The following is a 20,237-nucleotide window of genomic DNA, read 5'->3' as shown; positions in this document are numbered from 1 at the left end:
CGAGATCTTGCTCTTCGGAGGTGCCAAGTCAGTTTGGGGCGTCACGTGGTGGCCACAAACGCTTGGCACTGTCCCAACTCCCACACATTGCGCAAGAAACTTGGGCATCAGTATTGACTACACCCTATGCATGAAAGACCATGTCCGGACCCTTTGTGGCAAAGGTTTTGCGACCCTGAAATTATTAGCCAGACTCTTCCCTTGGATACCGCTGGACTGCAGGAGATCAGTCACGCAAGCCCTGCTGATAAGTCAGATTGACTATGGGAACGCACTATTTGTAGGTATGTCTGATCTCTTGTTCATGCGGCTACAAGTGCCCCAAAACGCTTCTGCCAAACTTGTCTGCAACAAGAGCAGGCTAAGCTCAGCCTCGACGTGCTTGAAGAATCTGCATTGGTTATCCATGCGCCAAAGAGCAGTATTTATACTACTTAGTCACTCACATAAAGCACTGTACCAAAGAGGCCCTAAAATACTCCAGGAGAAAATGGAGTTCTATGTCCCCACAAGGAGCCTGCGGTCACTACATCTAGCGTTGGCTAGAACAAAGCGCATTAAGTAAGTGAGGACTGGAGGGCACTCTTTTTCGTTATCTGGCAGCAAGAAAGTGGAATAAACTGCCTCTGGATCTACGGCTCACGTCCAACTATCTATCATTCTGAAAAAAATAAAAAAAACATTTGTTTCCCAAGTACTAAGACCCTTCTGTTTCCTCCGCCTCTTGCAGCTGAACCAGCCTATTCGCTATTAGCACCTTGATATCCCCCGGGATGAGTGTAGCGCTCTTTAAATGAATAAATATTACAGCTTCCATGCCAATCTCTACTTTGTCAGTCTAAAGGATCAGTACGCAAAAGGGCGGACCCCTGCACCTGGTGAACCTGTGAAAAGGCTCACCCTCAAAGGATCAGATGTCGACCGCTGTCCTACTTGGGTTCAATTACATAGCTGGAGTAACATATCTATCCCCTCTCTTGCTCTGGCACTGGCTCTGCAGGCCCTTTCAGTAGGAGCGCTTCCACTTCTTGTTGCAGGACTGAAAGATGGTCCAGAGGGGGGTGGAGGAGAGGAAGCAGCTTAAGGGGAGGGGGGAAGAAGATGGAGGGTGGAGCCTGAAGGAAGGGAAGGGTTTAATTCTTTCTATAATTTGGAGGACCCCCTGGTAGATAAGAGGACACTCGCCCTCCTCAGGTGTACGTTTTTGTTCGTTTTCCTGGAGATGCAGGAGAAGAAGAGAAGGCTTGCTAGATAGATTCACAGCCTTTACCTCTGGCTGTACTTGGTAACAGGAAAACAATTGGTTATGGGGCTGGTGTGCCCAAAATTGGGCTGTTGCCTTGCTGGTCTTGAAGAGCTCCAGGACGATTCAGCGGTATCTAAGAATGTTATATCTACATCAAAGGGGAGATCATGAGATTGTCCTGCACATCCCAGAAGTCCTGAGCCATGCATTGCAACCAATGAAGACTGAGGTACACAGGGCTCTCGTGAAGGAATCTGCAGACTCCCAGCCAGGTTAATGATGTGCCATGAGGCATAATGTCCATTCCTGATCACCTCCTGGAAATGCGCCTGTGTGTCCGCGGGAAGGTGTGGCGTTACTATCTGGGCCATGCCCCATAAGATGTGTGTATAACGGCCTAACAAGCTATCGCCATTTTAGAGACTTCACTATTCACTGCCATGCTGCCAATTGAAAACATTTTCTTTGCCCAGGCTTCCGGTCATTTACACTCATTATCTGAAAGAACTGTAGGGAACGTGCCTACCACCCGAGCGGAGGGGTAGGAAGCCTGGAAGACCAAACTTTCTGGTGACTGATGAGGTGAGAAAAAAGGAGCATCACCAGGAGCAGATGATAGCACAAGAAAACCTGCCTATTCATCAATGCCAGTATGGCGGCTTTTCTGAGGCTGCCATATCAGGGATTTGTTGAATGGAATCAGAGGTTTTGAGGTTGGAGTGGATGACAGAAGAACCTCCATGAGGATAGTTTTACATTCACTGATGGTAGTTGCAGACCCAGAACTTCTGCTTCTTTCCTCACCACAGAGTGACATGATATGATCTCTGGGTTGGGGGCACAGTAGGTAACTCCACCTCTGTCTCTGGCGAAGTATCTCTGTCTTCTGGCAAAGTCCACAGGCAGAGGACAAAAAGTTTTCAGCTTGTATTGCTGCTCTTCTCTGTCATGTCCCTAGGCATAAAGGTTGAGGGAGGTCAGAGCCAGAACCAACGAGATCATGAATTATTTCCCTATTCTCCTTTTTTCCAAGATCCTCTGGACTTCCCTCTTAAACCTTCTGAGGAGGGGGCTCCATAGGTAGAGGAGGCTGCGTCGAGGGTGTCTAACTTGACACCAGTGGTATCGGGGCAATCGGTGGTTTCCGTGGCGCCATTTGATGGATGGACCATGTAGCTCTGTGCCGGAGAGGAGGCAAGAGCAGATGCTGGGGCTGCAGCACAGGGGCATGAACATGGGGCGGTCGAAAGGTGTCCCAGTGCAGTGCTGGAGGGAGCCACGGCCTTAGTGAAGATGTCGAACATAGCATTGAGAAACACTGCTGGATCTGAATCCAGCACCAGGAAATCAGAGTAAGATGAGGCAGCACTGGGAATTCCAGATATGCTTGAGCTGGAGCCGGTGGATCCAGGATTGCAGGTGCTGGTGTCAACTGAGTCTCTGTCAGCTCAGATATCAGGTAGAGATTAAGCACAGGTGCAGAGCCACTAGGAGAGAGGTCAGATGGTTTCACCATGAGTAAATTACAGCTCAGAGGCTGAAGATCCTATGGAGACGGTGGTCACTTAGAGTGCTTACTTCTATGTTTCTTGTGTTTGCTCTCTTTCTTTTTTTTCACCAAGGAAGGTGATCTGGGATGAGGTTCAATCGGAGATGACGACTCCTGTCATCACGGGCCGGTGCCATGAAGAGCCCTTGGATGGGTGCAGGGGGGCGATATAGTACTACACGAGTTCAACTTTTTTGGTTGAGAAAAATATTACGACTCAGGGAGAGCGCTTTCCAGGTCTGCATTAAAAAAGCAGAAAAAAGGGAGCTGGCGTCATGGGTGGGAGATACATAGCTTTGGTGATATCATCTGACGCCATATCCAGTGTTGATGCACCCCCAATCGGCAATGTGAGAGCTTTGGAGTTTCTCAATATAGTTTAATGCCTGGGATAATTCTACAGGTAAGGAATCTACAGGCACAAGTATCCGTCAGAGTAAGCTAATATTGCAACAACATTAGTGGGTGCAAAGTTAAGATCAGCAAAGCACCCTTTTTCTTGGAACCTCTTAAAAAAATATGAGTAAGCTGCAGGTTATGCACAATGTGGCAGCTTATAATGTCAAAACCTCCCCACTAAGTGCTACACAATGCAGACTCTTAAGGATATGAATTGGCTCCCTGACTTACGTACATAAATCTATTTTCTAAAATGCAATGGCTATCTGAATGAATAGATATAACCTTACCAACTATCATAATAATGAGGATGTATCTCTCAGAATCTTATTCAGATACCAATTGTTGCTAGGACAAGATGTAGCGGAAAAACTTAAGCAGCATTCTACAACCATACCTTTTCTAGATAAATATTCCAATTTAATATTAGAATATGATCATTGATGCGTTTACTGAGTTGCATGTTCCAGCACTTAGGTGCATGAGGGTGTAAAGCACTACACAAAATATTATGGACATCTGGCAACAGTTCCAATCTATAAGCAAAAAGTAAAGATTCTGGATGATCTAGTTGACCTAGCCTATACTCTCAATAAACAAACTCAGTGGTAAATACAACCTATTTCGGTTAATGTTTCAAATGTATTTTCCCTCCTATGCTCAAGCAGCTGCATGGAACCGGGAAGATCATTGATAATGGGGTGCTTCAATTATGTAAGAATCTCCAGAGGTTGCGGACTGCCAAGAACAAATAACTAGAATGCCTAGTTGAGCCAAAACATTAACAAAAAGATCATGATCTCCCACTCAAATATAAATGAATGCCACATCTGTGATTGTAAACCTGCAATGTAGCTAAAATAAATGCAACAACTTTTAATCCAAAGCATGTTAGAAAGAGTGATTGGTTAAAGTGGCAAAAGAGAGAACTCTTCAATAGAGCTATGAATTCTGTAAACTTTAAAGTAAGATTTCAGTTTGTGGTGAGAGAGCGCAAACTGACCTAAATGTATGAGTGCATCACACTTACCTGTAGTAAGCACAAATCATGAGGAGAAATGCCATGAGTGCTAGTAGTATCTGCAATTATATTCTGAATGTATAGCTAATGTAGAGATTTAAGTAGAAGTGGAACTAATACAGAAATGTTTGACACTATATGATTTTATTAGATGTGATTATTCCTGAATCCATGTCGTGTAGCTGTTTAAAATGTAAGATGGCATGTGGTTAAACGCAGAATGTGGTAGGCCTCAGGGCCAGAGCTAGAAGGTGTTTCTTTTCACGACATAGATTGAAATAATGTTTTGGTCATTGCATTAATGGGCCATGATTTATAGATGTGTTTACTGAATAATAGAATAAGAGTATTAACATGCTTTAATTAATGAAGAAGTTGAATGCTATAATCATTATGAGAAATGTTGTAGGCCTGAAATGTTTTAACATTGATTTACACGTACATGTCTGGGCCGAGAAATGTTGCGAAACCTTTTTGGAAGTCTATGAGAGTTGGGTTCTTGGCTGCAGATGTCTGTCTGCAAGAGAAAGGGAGGATCCGATTATAAATAATATGAATAGAGGTCTGTTCAGTAGACGGCCCAGACATGGAGGAGGGTTCCGGAATGTTTTAAGGGGTATCAGCGGGCCGGAGAAGAGTCTGAGAAGCAAGGTCAACTCCAACGTATGAGGCCCAATACAAAGCAGCATGGAAAAAGCCAGAAGCTACACCACGTGAGGGGCGTCTCAAATGTTGTTGACTGTTTTGTATTAGGGACAGCACCCCTGGGTGGAGTTAGAGCAGATACCTGAGGACCCTTTAGAGAGCGGATGGGTAGGCAGAGAGGGGTCATGACTGGAGAACTATAGGTTTTCACCAAGAGACTTAGAGTGAGTGACTTCCCTTGGGGTCATTCACTGCTGACACCTTTGTTAGGTTGGGATTTGGTTAAGTAGGGATACCATCTAGAGCAGGGTAGGGACAGCCTAACCTGTGTGTTTTCCTCCAACTTAAATGAAGGAGAGATATGCGTCAATGCTGATAGCTTTATTATTCTTAGAACTTGTATTGGTAATTTCCGTTGCTCGTCTGAGGGCTTTCAGAGAGCACATGTATGTAGTTGGACCTGTGTATCTCGTGAATCTCATTCTGAGATGTCTGTATTTGCAGCTTATCCTATCCTTACAATAAACTTTTGAAAGCTAGAAGTTGTTTGTGATCTTTTGGAGCGGGGTCCTTTATTGGGTGAACTAACTTGGGGAGAGAGGCACTTTCTTCCTTCAATGACAGGCAACAAAGGTTCAGTCGACCAGATCGGGGTTTAGATCAATAGTGATAAGGTATCGATCAAAATCTCGCCCTTCCAGTTGGTAGCAGAGGATGGTTGCCTTCTTGAGGACGGTGACCTAGGCCGGGTTAGCTTACCCCAAGGCCCCTAGAAATCGATGATCGGAAGAACCGCCCGCTGAAGAAGATCCGGATGACGTGAGACAGAAAAAGCAGCAGTATCGGTCGAGAGTGAGTATAAAGGGTCATGCGTGTTAGATTGCGGTGTTTTTGTATTGTATCTATGTTGTAATGTCTGGCGGAGTTGAATGTCTGTAGAGTGACTGTGGAACAGGTTGTGAGCGCGCGCAACCGGTGGAAATCTTAAGTTCAAGGAGAGCTTAAGTGGTTCGGGTGTATCGGACACCCAGAGTAATTGTCAAATAGTGTGAAGGGGGTCATGAGGTACCATTGATCACCCGAAAGACCGAGATAGGGGGAACGTAAGAGTGAGTGCGTGAGTAACGGACGCTGGTCGGAAGTTACTGTGTGTGTAAGCAACCTATCAGAGAGACGATAGACATTTCGTCAGTTGTGTTGACAATTACATATAGACTGTGGACGTACAGTCGAGGGAAGTGACCGCTTGGTCGGAAGTAGTCATTTTTCGGTGTATGAATGGGACGCATGCATGACCGGGAGACGAGTTGAGAAAGGAGGGGTGCTGCTGCGAAGCGGAGAAAAGTGACGTCAGGAAGTGTCGCGACGTGATTGGCCGACAGGAGAAAGACCGCGCTGTGATAGGCCAGCTAGCAAAGACGTCAGAAAGTGTCGCTCTGTGATTGGCCGACCGGAGAAAGACCGCGCTGCGATAGGCCAAGTTAGCAAAGCCGCGACAGGATTGGTGGATTGTCATCAGGAAGTAAACAGAGTAGCGAGGCTGGATATTGTGCGCATAATTATGAAGTGTTTTAAATGGCTGAGAGCGGTGTTTAAAAAAGAGAAGCGGGGATCGTATGAAGGGGAAGAAGCCCCGCCGGAGGGTACGCCGGCTCGTTACATGGCAGTGAATGTTGGGCTGCATACGATCCTTTGGATATCAGAGTGGAGTAAGATTACGGAAGGAAATGAGGAACTGACGTTCCCGAAGTACGGGACGTTCAGATTAGAGGTGTTACATCGATTAAAATCAGTCATGACCTCAATGAGACCCTTGCCTAGACCGACCCAGTTTGAAGCCCTTGATGCATGGATTAGGGCAGCGCATGAAAAGAATATGAACAGACGACAAGAAAGGGTGAAACGATCGGTAAGGGCAGTGCAGGATGCCAGGTGGGATGCGGATGCTAAAAGATGGAGAGTGCATAACATGGAAGTAAATAAACTGTACCCGGTGTTAGAGGTGCCTGGAAATAAAAGCCCCCTAGAAGAAGATGATGAGAGCGAAACAGAGGACAGCCTGATAAACAGATTATTGACAGACAGGCCACCCCCGTATAATAGAGCAGGGGGAGAGGTCGAGCATAGTGAAGGAGAAAAGGGGGGCAATGCAGGAGAGCATAGACCGCTTCCCAGTTCAGAGTGGGATCCTGAGGCAAAGAAAGAGCTGTCCCAGCCTAGTCAGGTGCAACAGGTAGTCGGGAGGTTTGTGGTACAAAGAGCGCCGGAAACGGAGTGCGCCACATCCTACGGATTACCAGATGCACTACAGGTACCTGTTACCATAGGTCCTATAATATCGATATATGACCAAGAGAGAGCAAGAGGGGAAGAACGGGTACGGAAGGACAGAGAAAGAGCAGGGACGGCAAGGAGGAACGATACGATTAATTCCCCAAGTCAGATGCCGATACCAAGAGAGTGGAGCACCCCGATGCACACAGCAGGGGATCCAGGAGGGGACCCTGGGGGCCCTAGATGGCCAGCGGATCTGAGGGGAACTGGACGAAAATCCTTTCAAGAGCTAAATGAGTACATGAAGAAGTGGGATGAGGCAGTGGAGGCTCACAAGAGCATCATAGCTGCAGAAGCTGAAAGGGAAAGTCAGGACAGCAGAGCTCGGACTCACTGCGGGGCTGGGGAGAGCAGCCCGGAGTGGGACTGTAGAGAGAGAGATAGTAGGGGAGTCACCCATTGGGCCCGGAGTGGGGATAGAACAGACCTGGAAAACGGGGGCCCCGGGAGTGGAGGGGTGGCGTGCCCAATACTCAGTGAAGGGGAGAGGAGAGCGCAAGAGTACAGAAACAGCTTTAAGTGTCCACACTGTGTGCCCGGCACCAGAGAACAGAATGGGAGTTGTGAGAGGTCGCACCATAGTCCCTGTGATGACGGAAATGAGCGCAGCCCAGGGAATATGGGGAACCAGGAAGGATCGTATCGGATACTGAGCGATACTAGGCAAAGGGAGAGTAGCGACCAGAGGGAAAATAACAGAGAGGAGTATGGTGAAAGGAGAGAAGCAGGAGAGAGTGGGCAGAGCAAGAGTGGGGGTAACAGGCCCGTGTTCCATCACCTTCCAAGATCGGATGGCCGAGCATGGGACCTGGAGAGATGGGAGCAAGGGAGAGCACTCATTAACTCTCCCGAGCCCAAACGTAGAGCTCGGAGTTGGGATGGTAGGGAGACCAGTGAGCCCCCTTCGAAAGACATATTGCGAGCTGAGATAAAAGCTAAGAGACTCGATGTCGCCAGCTTAAGGTCAGACCTGGATGACATGATAGATGGTACCCTGCCTTTAGAAAGAATGGAAATGTATGAGCAGGATGAAATACTGTATATGGCAAAGGACATCACTCGAAAAGCGAGAGCAATCCATGAGAAGTTAGTCGAACTAGCAGGCAAATATATGGTGGACCTGTCAAGAACCAAAGCATTACAGGGTAACCACAGGCTACATTACACAGATCGAGACCTAGATGAGAGGAGAACGATTGGGCTGAAAACGCACATAAGGGAACTGATCACTGGAATAAGGACATGGAGGGCACTAGATAAGTGGGAAGAGAGGTGGTCCAAGAAAGGGACCGTCAGGAGAAGCACGCTTGGTATTACACCAGGAGGGCTGCAGGGAATAGAAGCATACCCTTTGCGTGAAGTCGCCAATGGGAACTATGTGCATGTCCCTTGGAGTAGGGGAGATTTAGCTGCTTTTACCACCTCCTTCCCCAAATTGCGGGAAAACCCAGTGGAGTGGTACAAGCAAGTTGAGAGATTTGTAAAAATCTCAAAGGTCCTATGGATAGATCTGAACACGCTGTTTGACATTGTAGTACCAGGAGATCTGTGGACAGCATGCAAGGTTAGCGCTGAGTGGCCCACAACGGAGCCGGAGAGAGATGCTAAGACTAATGGGCCGTCCGAGATTGTGATGGCAAAATTCGAGAGAGTGATGACTTGGCTGAAAGAGAAAGTGCCAATGCAAGACATAGATTGGGTCAGAATAGACCGAACCAGACAGGAACCCAAAGAGACCGTCCACGAATATTACGAGAGATTGCTGAAGGCGTTTAAACAGTATAGCGGCCTGGATGTAATGGATCCAAAAGACATAGGGCAATTCGTGTCCAAGTTCGTCCTGGGACTGAGACCGGATATTAGTTTAATGATTCAGCAACACTCGATTTGTTGGCAAAGTAAACCCCTAGACGAAATACTGAGATATGCCAGGTACTGCTGTGATGAGATAGACTCCAAGGCTAAGAAACTAAAAGAAAAGTTGATGGTGGTACAGATGCAGGCAGCAGGGAAGGGGGGACAGCAGCAACAGCAGCAAGGAACAGGTACAGGAGGAAAGAAGCAGTACAGTCAGAACAAGGGCAATGAGGAGAGTTCCACCTTTAGACCCAGAATAGACATAGCTGCCTTGAAGAAAACGACTAGGTGCCACCAGTGTAACGAGGTGGGGCATTGGAAACGCGAGTGTCCTTACAATGTAGAGATAGGAGAACAAGAGGAAGAGGAGGAAGAGGCCCAGAGAGCGCCTACGAGAGGGGTGACGCCATACCAGGGAAAGGTGCTAAAAGGGGGGGGGGCCCCTCCCCGAGCCCAGTTCCCGCAACCTCCCCGAGTAGGGAATATGGGTAAGACCTATAGACAGATGCCCCTGTTTGTAGAAGGAGAAGAGTGCTATTATGTGGACCCATTAACCGGACAGAGAGTGGAAAGAGAAGACTGCACCCTCGGGGCAGCCTTGGAGGTGGACCAGAGGGGACCCTATGTCGAAGCAGAAGTAGCAGGGTGCCCCACGACCTTTCTGGTGGACACAGGAGCCACTAGATCCACGATCAGATCAGCTGCAGTTCCAGACCTGCCCATGTCTGGAGAGACCATACAAGTGGTGGGGGTCGCAAACAGGAGAATAACCAGCCAATTGACAGAACCAGTACAGGTGAAAATAGGGAAGTACAGCGATGAGCACCAGTTTGTGGTTTGCGATTCAAGTCCTGTGTGTCTGCTAGGGAGAGACCTGTTGTGTAAATTGAATTGTACAATATACTGTACACCTCAGGGAGTGGAGGTATTGACCAATGATGATGACGCAGACTTCAAAGTTGCAAACTCAAGAATATGCGTGGAGCTGTACCCTACTTTGACAGTAGATGAGCTCCCCTGGGACTTGAGAGAGACAGTGGCACCAGAAGTATGGGATTTCACTGGGGAAGAGATAGGACTGGTCAAAGGGGTGGACCCAGTGAAAATTGTAGTGAAACCGCATGCTGAGTTCCCAAGAACACCCCAATATAAATTGACTCCAGAAACGATTGCAGGCATAAAACCCGTGATCGAGTCCATGATTAAACAGGGAATACTGAAAGAAATCGTGGGTAGTCCATGCAACTCCCCGATTATGGGTCTGCAGAAACCAAATGGGAAATTTCGGATAGTACAGGACCTTCGAAAGATTAATAACATAGTCGTTTCGTGTTGTCCAGTGGTACCGAATCCATCAGTGATACTGTTTCAGATTCCATTCCAAGCTGAGTGGTTCACTGTGATTGATCTTTGTCAGGCTTTCTTTTCGATCCCTCTGGACGAAGAAAGCCATTTTCTTTTCGCATTTAAGCTGGAAGGTCGCGTCCTAACATGGTGTCGCATTCCTCAGGGGTATACAGAGAGCCCATCGATCTTTAACCAGCTTTTGAAGAAAAATCTTGAAAGTCTAGTGCTGCCCCAGAAGTCAGTTCTGGTCCAGTACATAGACGACCTCCTCGTGGCGTCAGAAACAGAAGAAGCTTGCAGGGAGGACTCCATTGCTTTGTTAAATCACCTAGCTGCCAATGGGCACAAGGTGTCCCCGGGAAAGTTGCAGTACTGCCTGACAGAAGTGCAGTACTTGGGACACAGAATAGAGAAAGGCAAGCGAAAGGTGTCACCAGACAGGATAGAGGCGATCATGAAAATGAATGCGCCTAAGACACAGAGAGAGGTCAGGATGTTCCTAGGGATGGTGGGTTATTGCCGACAGTGGATCGCGAACTTTTCACTGAAAGCAAAGCCCTTGCAAAAACTGACGCACAAGGAGGTGAGCGATCCGGTACCATGGGACAAAGACTGTTTGATGGCATTCCTACAGCTGCGAGAGGACCTGTGTCGTGCTCCGGCATTGGGAATGCCTGATTACAATAAACCATTTTTTCTTTACTGTTGTGAGAGAGAAGGTTGCGCGTTGTCTGTGTTAGTCCAAATCCATGGGAATGCCCGTAGACCAGTTGCTTATTTCTCGGCTACTTTAGACCCAGTAGCCGCAGCGTTGCCCGGATGTCTCAAATCCGTTGCTGCAACGGGTGTCAGCATTGAGAGATGTGAAAATATCGTCATGGGGCACCCGTTAGAGGTGTGCGTGCCCCATTCTGTTGAACTGTTGATGACCAGGACCAAAACACAGCATCTGACCAACAGCAGGCTCACGCGCTATGAGCAAGTTATTCTTGCTGCAGAGAATGTGACCCTCAAGAGATGCTCTGTTTTGAACCCTGCCACCTTGATGCCACTCCCAAATGATATCGAGGATGATGATGAATGTACAGACCATGACTGCCTCGATGTGACTGAACTATGCACCAAACCCAGACCCGACATCGTAGATGAGCCACTGACCGACCCAGATGAAATTTTCTTTGTCGATGGCTCATGTGTAAGAGACGAAGTTGGGCAGTTGAGAGCAGCTTATGCTGTTTGTACAATTGCTGGAGTTGTAGAAGCTGGGTGCCTGGAAGGAGTACACTCCGCTCAGGTAGCCGAGATTATTGCCTTGACACGTGCTTGCTTGGCAAGCAATCAAATTCGAGTCACCATATACACCGACAGCCAATATGGTTATGGGGTGGTTCATGATTACGGGCAGTTATGGTCTCAAAGAGGGTTCATGACCTCTTCAGGCTCTCCCATTCGCAATGGAGAGTTTGTGCGCCTGTTGTTAGAGGCGTTGCAATGCCCAGCAGGTATCGCAGTTGTAAAGTGCACCGCACATACCAGAAATGAGGACTTCGTCTCGAAAGGCAATAGATATGCCGACGAAGTCGCGCGGTATTGCGCAGAACAAGGGTACTCTTTCACAGAGGTGGAAGTGGGCGGAATAAATGTAAGGACTGAATTAGCCATGATATTGGAAACTGTTGATACTTGGGATGAACTGGCAAACATGCAAGAAAATGCTCCTGATTTTGAAAAAGAAACATGGGAAAAGGCAGGATGTGTAGTGGGTGAGTCCCATTTTTGGGTCTCAGCAGATGGCAGAGCAGTGTTGCCCAATGAGATGGTGAGTCCAATGGCCAGACTCATACATGGTCCCGTACACTTAGGGAGAGACGCTATGCTGAGAGTGTTTAGACAGACCTGGTACAATCCTAAGTTTAGAATAGCAGCGGAAGCAGTGTGCCAGCGTTGTGTGACCTGTCAGCAGCTGAACGTAGGGAAAAGAACACCAGTTGCACTGAGTCACATAGGAAGGTCTGGAGGTCCATTCAATCGAATGCAGATAGATTTCATTGAAATGCCGAGATGCAACCGCCTCCGCTATGTCCTGGTGGTTGTTTGTGTGTTCTCCAGATGGGTTGAGGCATACCCTACACGTAGGTGCGACACCCTCACAGTGGCCAAGTTACTGCTTAGGGAACTCATTCCGCGCTTCGGGGTGCCGGCCTCTTTGGAATCAGATAGGGGAACGCATTTTAACAGCGAGCTTGTGAAAATGATTTGTGTAGCTCTGAATATCGATCAGAAGTTGCATTGCAGTTACCGACCAGAAGCCTCAGGAATTGTGGAGCAGATCAATGGCACGATCAAAGCCCGAATTGCAAAGGTGTGCTCCTCAACGACCCTGAGTTGGCCTGACGCCCTGCCATTGGTCCTCATGAGCCTTCGTAGTACCCCAGACAGAAGAACGGGGTTGTCACCACATGAGGTGTTAATGGGGAGAGCAATGAGGCTGCCATCTGTCCCAACTACTGCACTGTTAAATATCACAGACGATATGATCCTGGACTATTGTAAGGGGCTGTCTGACGCCATTCATTCTGTGTCCCTTCAGGTGCAGGCTGCCGAGGTTCCATCGTGCCAGGGCCCGTGCCATGACCTGTATCCTGGGGACTGGGTCCTGGTGAAAAAACATGTGAGAAGAAGCTGCTTGGATGTTCGTTGGCGTGGGCCCTTCCAGATCATCCTGATCGCGAATACGGCTGTGAAGGTGGGAGGCCTGCCCAATTGGATCCACGCGTCACATACGCGAAGGGTTCCAGCACCTCGGGAAGAAACAGCTCCTCTCTCGGATAGACGTCCAGCAGAGGACCGAGAAGCCATAGAGGGGGCTAGCCAAGCTGAAGAGGTGCCAGCGGAAGCAGGGAACGAGTCTGACCAAGCTGAGGACGGTCAGTACAACAGCGAAACAGACGACGCTACAGAAGGAGAAAGTAGCTGGGAGTACGAGTCAGACACTGACAGGTCTGACAGAGAGCGAGAACAGACAAGAAGGAGAAGGAGTAGAAGGGCACGTGGAGAAGCTAATTGGCCGCAAAGAAGGAGCTCTAGCCTGAGGTCAACTCCAGAGGTAACCCTTCCTCCGATATCAGAAGACTCAGACCCGGAAGAAGGTGCTCAGGGCGCTGAAGCACCGGACCGAAGAAGGTCAAGAAGAGTACGTGTGCCTAACAGAAGATACTCCACACCTGAGTGGACATATCTGGCGACAAATGTCTTTGAAACAGGAGACAGGGAGGATTCGAGCGGTGGTGGTGTCCAGTTCTGAGCCCATCGTCACCGTGGAAATACGACTGTTGGTACCCGGAGTCGAACAAGAAGGGTCACTGACATTCATGCTTCCCAGACCTCCCCGCCTCAGCAAGTTAAAACATATGTTTCTTTCAGAATTGCAATTCCCCGACTTTGGTACAACGATAACAGCCCATGAAGAGCACAATCTTCGTTTGGAAATACTGAACTTTGCTATCGAAGCTGCAGGTACAAACCTGATAGTAGATGCTTAAAGGACTTTGTAAATAAAGCAAGCAGAAAAAGAAGATTACCTAGCGCCCAGGAAGCAGAGAATATTAGGGAACTTCCCTTGAGTTGATGGAGAAGGGCTAGGGTTGTCTTTATTGAACTGTTAAAGGACTTTTGCGAAGAAGGTTGTCAGCTTCCAGTTGTGTGGATTCTAAAGACAAAAGGATTAAAAAGAGACTGTAAAGGAACGAGAAGAAAAGAACTTTGTGCCAAGATAAGAGAGAGCCATATTGTCTGACGAAATGGAAGCCGGCACCCAGAACCGCAGAGCTAAATGTATAATAGGTACACTAATAGTAGGAGTGATAATATTAATAGCTTTAGTGGTAACAATTTCTTATGTAAAGGGACATGAGGAAGAGGCGAAGGTAACTGATGTGAAATCTGTAGAAACGCTTACACCCACTGTTGCTGGTGAGAAAAGGGAAAACACTCAAAAGAAAGCGTTATTAGCTGCAGAAGCCCGTAGGTTACACGTAGATGAGTCCCAAGGAGACTTTAGGTCAAATGCTTATGCTAAACTCTTATATGAATACGTGGATGCCATGGAGGTTAAGGACTGTTACGTCTGCATGCAGTTGCCGGCGTCTGTAGATGAAGGCATTAGATATCATCACCTCCCGCTGACATATGGCATTACATGTAGCTTATTGCTTAGTATATTTTATGAGAGAGATAGTTTTGAATACTATTTCTCCAACTATGATTCAGTGTTGCCAGAAGTCCCAAATTATAAGCAGATGAACAAATGGGACTACTGGAAGAGTGAAGACAGATTGGCTAAGTTCTTCATTCCTTGGATTACCTTAGATACTTCACATGCCCGTAGAAATAACCTGACATGCAAGGTGTCAGAAGTCGAGAAGAAGTTCATAGGGCAAGTGGATGATCGTTACAGGAGACAAAAGATTTTGAAAAAATCAGGACAATGGAAAACAGATTGGACCGAGGAAGAGAAGGCACACAAGAGAAAGGGTAGTAGTGGTCCAATAGCTTTAGATAAGACGCAGAGAGGAAAGCTATGTCTTCACCGAGCCAAAACGTATTATGAAAATGTATACGTGGGAGAAGTCAGCTGTGAACATGCTTTCAATATAGAGTACTATACTAAAGATTTCCTGAAGGGAATGCAAGTGATTCCAAATGTGTATTTTGTATGTGGAAGAAATGCCTACGTGAGACTACCTGACAACTGGTATGGATCATGTTACCTAGCAATTGTCTTCCCCAAAATATATCATGCACAAGACTTAGTGATCATCGAGGGCAAGACATCATCGAGGGGAAGGAGAGATATAGGAGATGCAGAAATGGTTGGAGATGTCTTTGGAGCTATGTTCCCTCTTTTGGGAGTAATCCTTAATGATGTTAAAATTAGACGACTGGCAACAGTCGTCGACAGGTTGTCTGCCAGCACTGCTCAGTCCTTAATGCTGGTAGAGGGAGAGATGCAATCGATAAGGGCTATGGTTCTTCAGAACCGTCTTGCGTTAGATGTCCTACTAGCAAAAGAGGGCGGAGTCTGTAAGGCTTTGAAGGTCCAGGAATGTTGTACTTACATTCCAGACAATTCGAAGCCCCTTGAGAAAGTTATTAGGAACATAACTGATATTCACAAGGAGATCGAAGACTTGAGTAGAGAAAATGTCTGGGAAAAGGTGGGCCACGGAATGAGTGAAGTTGGAGGGTGGATTTCCGCCTTAGGCAAAAGCTTTGTGTGGTATATACTAAAACCTATCATCATAATATTGATCTGTGGGATTATATTGTGGGGATTGGTGAGGGTATTCAAATGGTACAGAGCAAGAAGGTCAGAAAGGGCCCAAAGAGAGCAGCTGCAGAGATTGGCTGCCATACAAGATAATCAGTACAGGAGTCTGAGGGCTCTGGAAGCGCAGAGACAAGTTATGCCAGCAATAACTGCAGTTTAAATGTTAGTGATGACCCCGAGAGGTCATCAAAGGGGGGAACTGAGAGAGCGCAAACTGACCTAAATGTATGAGTGCATCACACTTACCTGTAGTAAGCACAAATCATGAGGAGAAATGCCATGAGTGCTAGTAGTATCTGCAATTATATTCTGAATGTATAGCTAATGTAGAGATTTAAGTAGAAGTGGAACTAATACAGAAATGTTTGACACTATATGATTTTATTAGATGTGATTATTCCTGAATCCATGTCGTGTAGCTGTTTAAAATGTAAGATGGCATGTGGTTAAACGCAGAATGTGGTAGGCCTCAGGGCCAGAGCTAGAAGGTGTTTCTTTTCACGACATAGATTGAAATAATGTTTTGGTCATTGCATTAATGGGCCATGATTTATAGATGTGTTTACTGAATAATAGAATAAGAGTATTAACATGCTTTAATTAATGAAGAAGTTGAATGCTATAATCATTATGAGAAATGTTGTAGGCCTGAAATGTTTTAACATTGATTTACACGTACATGTCTGGGCCGAGAAATGTTGCGAAACCTTTTTGGAAGTCTATGAGAGTTGGGTTCTTGGCTGCAGATGTCTGTCTGCAAGAGAAAGGGAGGATCCGATTATAAATAATATGAATAGAGGTCTGTTCAGTAGACGGCCCAGACATGGAGGAGGGTTCCGGAATGTTTTAAGGGGTATCAGCGGGCCGGAGAAGAGTCTGAGAAGCAAGGTCAACTCCAACGTATGAGGCCCAATACAAAGCAGCATGGAAAAAGCCAGAAGCTACACCACGTGAGGGGCGTCTCAAATGTTGTTGACTGTTTTGTATTAGGGACAGCACCCCTGGGTGGAGTTAGAGCAGATACCTGAGGACCCTTTAGAGAGCGGATGGGTAGGCAGAGAGGGGTCATGACTGGAGAACTATAGGTTTTCACCAAGAGACTTAGAGTGAGTGACTTCCCTTGGGGTCATTCACTGCTGACACCTTTGTTAGGTTGGGATTTGGTTAAGTAGGGATACCATCTAGAGCAGGGTAGGGACAGCCTAACCTGTGTGTTTTCCTCCAACTTAAATGAAGGAGAGATATGCGTCAATGCTGATAGCTTTATTATTCTTAGAACTTGTATTGGTAATTTCCGTTGCTCGTCTGAGGGCTTTCAGAGAGCACATGTATGTAGTTGGACCTGTGTATCTCGTGAATCTCATTCTGAGATGTCTGTATTTGCAGCTTATCCTATCCTTACAATAAACTTTTGAAAGCTAGAAGTTGTTTGTGATCTTTTGGAGCGGGGTCCTTTATTGGGTGAACTAACTTGGGGAGAGAGGCACTTTCTTCCTTCAATGACAGGCAACAAAGGTTCAGTCGACCAGATCGGGGTTTAGATCAATAGTGATAAGGTATCGATCAAAATCTCGCCCTTCCAGTGGCATGGAGTGTAAACAAGCTCACGAATACAAAGGCCCTGATTACGATGTTGGTCAGAGTTGCCTCCGACCGACATCACTGCGGATTAGGAACAGACCGACCTCAGGTCGGCAATTCCGACACCGCAAACTTCCATTTTTCAATGAGAGCTTGCGTGGCGGGCCAAAACTGACCGCAGCGCAGGCTACCATTGTAAAATGGACGTTTTTTAACATCCCTGCACCGTGTGGCAGACCACATGTTGCAGAGATGTGAAGGGGCCCTGCTAGGGGCCACATATGGAGGGCCAGGGGACCCTGCTAGGGGTCCCCAAAGACACTTTCGACAGCAGTTCCTTGTCGGAAAGGCCGGCATGGAACTGCTGTTGTAAAGTGCCATCATAATCCTTAGGGGATTATGAGACCTTTCCGACTGGCCGTTGGGATCCTTGAGCCCGTAGGTCCGAGTCGGATTCCCTGTCTGGTTTAAACTCTGGCTGCCATCATTATAATACAGCGGTCAGACTTTAAACCTACAATGTCGGTCTGAGGCTTTCGGACCAAAGTATCATTTTTGTGGTAAAGTGTGATCTGTTGGTATTATGTGCGTTTTCAGAACACTTTTCTCTTAACTTCGAAGCACAGTTTAAAGGTCTTACTGTAATTTTTTCAAATGCCTCCTCAAGATACTCTGACAAATGATTTGTAGGCCTGTGATGCAACAAGTGAAAAGGCAAACAATAAAAATAAAAATATAACAAACCTCTCGCTCTTCTTCTTGCTCCTTTCGAACTTGTTTCAAACGAAACTGTTCTGCCATTTCTCTTTCCTGTGCTTCCCTCTGTTGGAAAAAGAGCAGTCTTAAAAGTAGTGTCGTGCTCAATTTCACATTTCAGCCTGCATCCCTGCACCCACCGGCGTTACACTACCTACCATGAGAACTAGGTCAGTACAAAGCCCAGAGGATTGAAGATGGATAGCGATGGGACAAAGGGTACGTTCATTATAAAACTGGAGAATATGATGAGGTTGGACGTTGCTGATGACGTATGACACTAGTAATGAGGTATGATTCAAAACATACAGTGGAGCTATTTATCCCCAACATACCATAAAGGTTATCATCGCACTGCTGGATATATGTAAAACATATTAGTTTACATTTGTAAAAAAACACTGCTTCCCGTATAGGCTTCTTGAAATCTCTGATCTGACTAAACATTTTGTCTGCTGGATCACAGCCTTTACCCCCGAACAGTCCGGAAAATCACCTCCAGCATTTTCAGATTCACAGCATTAGTTGTAATTAAACATTCCATCTTTGTTCCTGCTAATGATGAAACAATCTCTTGGCAGCATCTGTCACTAAGGTTGGAGAATTTAGTCAAACTTCCTATCTCATAATGTACCCTTGCTATTGTTTGTTTCTAGGATGTTACTTGATTGCTGATCATTGTTTATATAATTTTTGAAACATTTAATAAAGAATTAACATACACATTATTTTTTGACAAATATTCTGTGTGTACTAAACTTTCAGTAGCAGGAGCTTGTCATGTGCACAGCATTGCTTGCTGGCCACTGTTTATTGCTGACAGAGAACAGCTCGTTGCCCCACCCTACCAAAATAGGCTGCATTATTGGAAAGTATTAGGAAGGTTGAATTCTGACTGCTGGACCACTATCGTGAGGAATTAATTCCATGTATCCTCTAACTTTCACTTCTAAAGTGGCAATAGGGATGGCTAATGACTAACAATTTTTGATTGCAAAGAGGAACTAGGGAGAGGTGTTTAGACCACATTCTATTTGCTGATCAACTTTAAGTCACAGATCTGATTTTCCTGGTGTCAGCACCTTGCCTATCTCAGAAGGGTGAACGTCATCGAAGTCATCAAAGGCAAAGGGAAAATAAAAACAGCAATTGCCCTTGTAAATGCCTTCAAAACCCTGCAAGGGGAAAGTTAATTTCTAGGGTAAATGTCCTCTTTTTAGCCAATTCAACAAATCTTTTTTTTTTTTTAAAGTTTCAAAAACCTTTATTGGTAGTTGTACATATACACAGCCATTCGCTTACAACCAATCTGTGGCCAGCGGCTTCAATAATCAGGCATTTTATATATCAGCAGTGACGGATACAGTTGAATGACAACACAGCAAGTCGCCTACAACCACTTCGGGCCGGCCGCGTTATTCTACATTTCAGTACATTTGTGCACAGGGAGTCCAATGCAAGTAGGGGAGTGCTGCACAACAAGCTTTCTCTGAGGTATCGTAGCAAGCAGCTTCAGATACGTCCCAGGATTCAATGCAGATACTCACATTCGTGCACACCAGTCATAACCTCGTAGGCGTCAGATCATAGCCAGGAATCATACAACTGTGCGCACACATGCATCAAGTGTCCGTCTCCTGAACTGTTGACTGTAGATAAGTGATTAGTGGCGCCCATATGTCCCGTGGTCTGGATGTGACAGTCAGTAGTTCGGCATGCAGTGCAGACTGGTCTTGGCAGTATGTTAAGTCATCAAGCCATTCCTTAAACTTCGGTGCCCTTCCCCTACCCCACCTACAGGCCACCCGCCTTTTTGCTATCAGCAAGGCTAGAGCAGTTCATTTTCTACAGGCAAGCGGTATATATGCAACATTACTCAGCAAAGCGGCCAATGGCGAGGTCTCTATGTGTACACCGGTCATTCGCAGCAAGGCCACAAAAACTTGGTACCAGTAATCCTGTATGGCTGGGCAAGTCCAGGACAGATGCAAAAAATCAGCCTGTGTGGCGCGACATCGATCGCACCTGTCATTGTCCCGAAGGTGGAATCTGTGCATACTGACCGGGGTTGTAGTACAGTCTATGGAGGTACTTGAAATGTATGATCCTCAATCTACTGCTAGCTGAGATCCTCTCAGTCTGTGAGCAGCAATATTCCCATTGCTCGTCTGTC

The 20,237-nt window shown here is 46.5% G+C and overlaps 1 protein-coding gene across 2 annotated transcripts in view; it reads right to left on the bottom strand.

Annotated features, from left to right (window-relative positions):
* Nucleotides 1–20,237, bottom strand: part of FAF1 (Fas associated factor 1) — a 1,925,838-nt gene that overhangs the window by 273,672 nt on the left and 1,631,929 nt on the right. For both annotated transcript variants that reach the window (XM_078671305.1, XM_078671297.1), the window contains exon 17: nucleotides 18,053–18,130. In XM_078671305.1, coding sequence (XP_078527431.1) covers nucleotides 18,053–18,130 — 78 coding nt within the window. The remainder of the gene's footprint in view (nucleotides 1–18,052; nucleotides 18,131–20,237) is intronic.

This window comes from Lissotriton helveticus, chromosome 1_2 (genome assembly GCF_964261635.1).
Source record: "Lissotriton helveticus chromosome 1_2, aLisHel1.1, whole genome shotgun sequence".
Taxonomy (NCBI): domain Eukaryota; kingdom Metazoa; phylum Chordata; class Amphibia; order Caudata; family Salamandridae; genus Lissotriton; species Lissotriton helveticus.
Note: the sequence above shows the minus strand (reverse complement) of the source record. Positions and strands in the feature narration are given on the sequence as shown.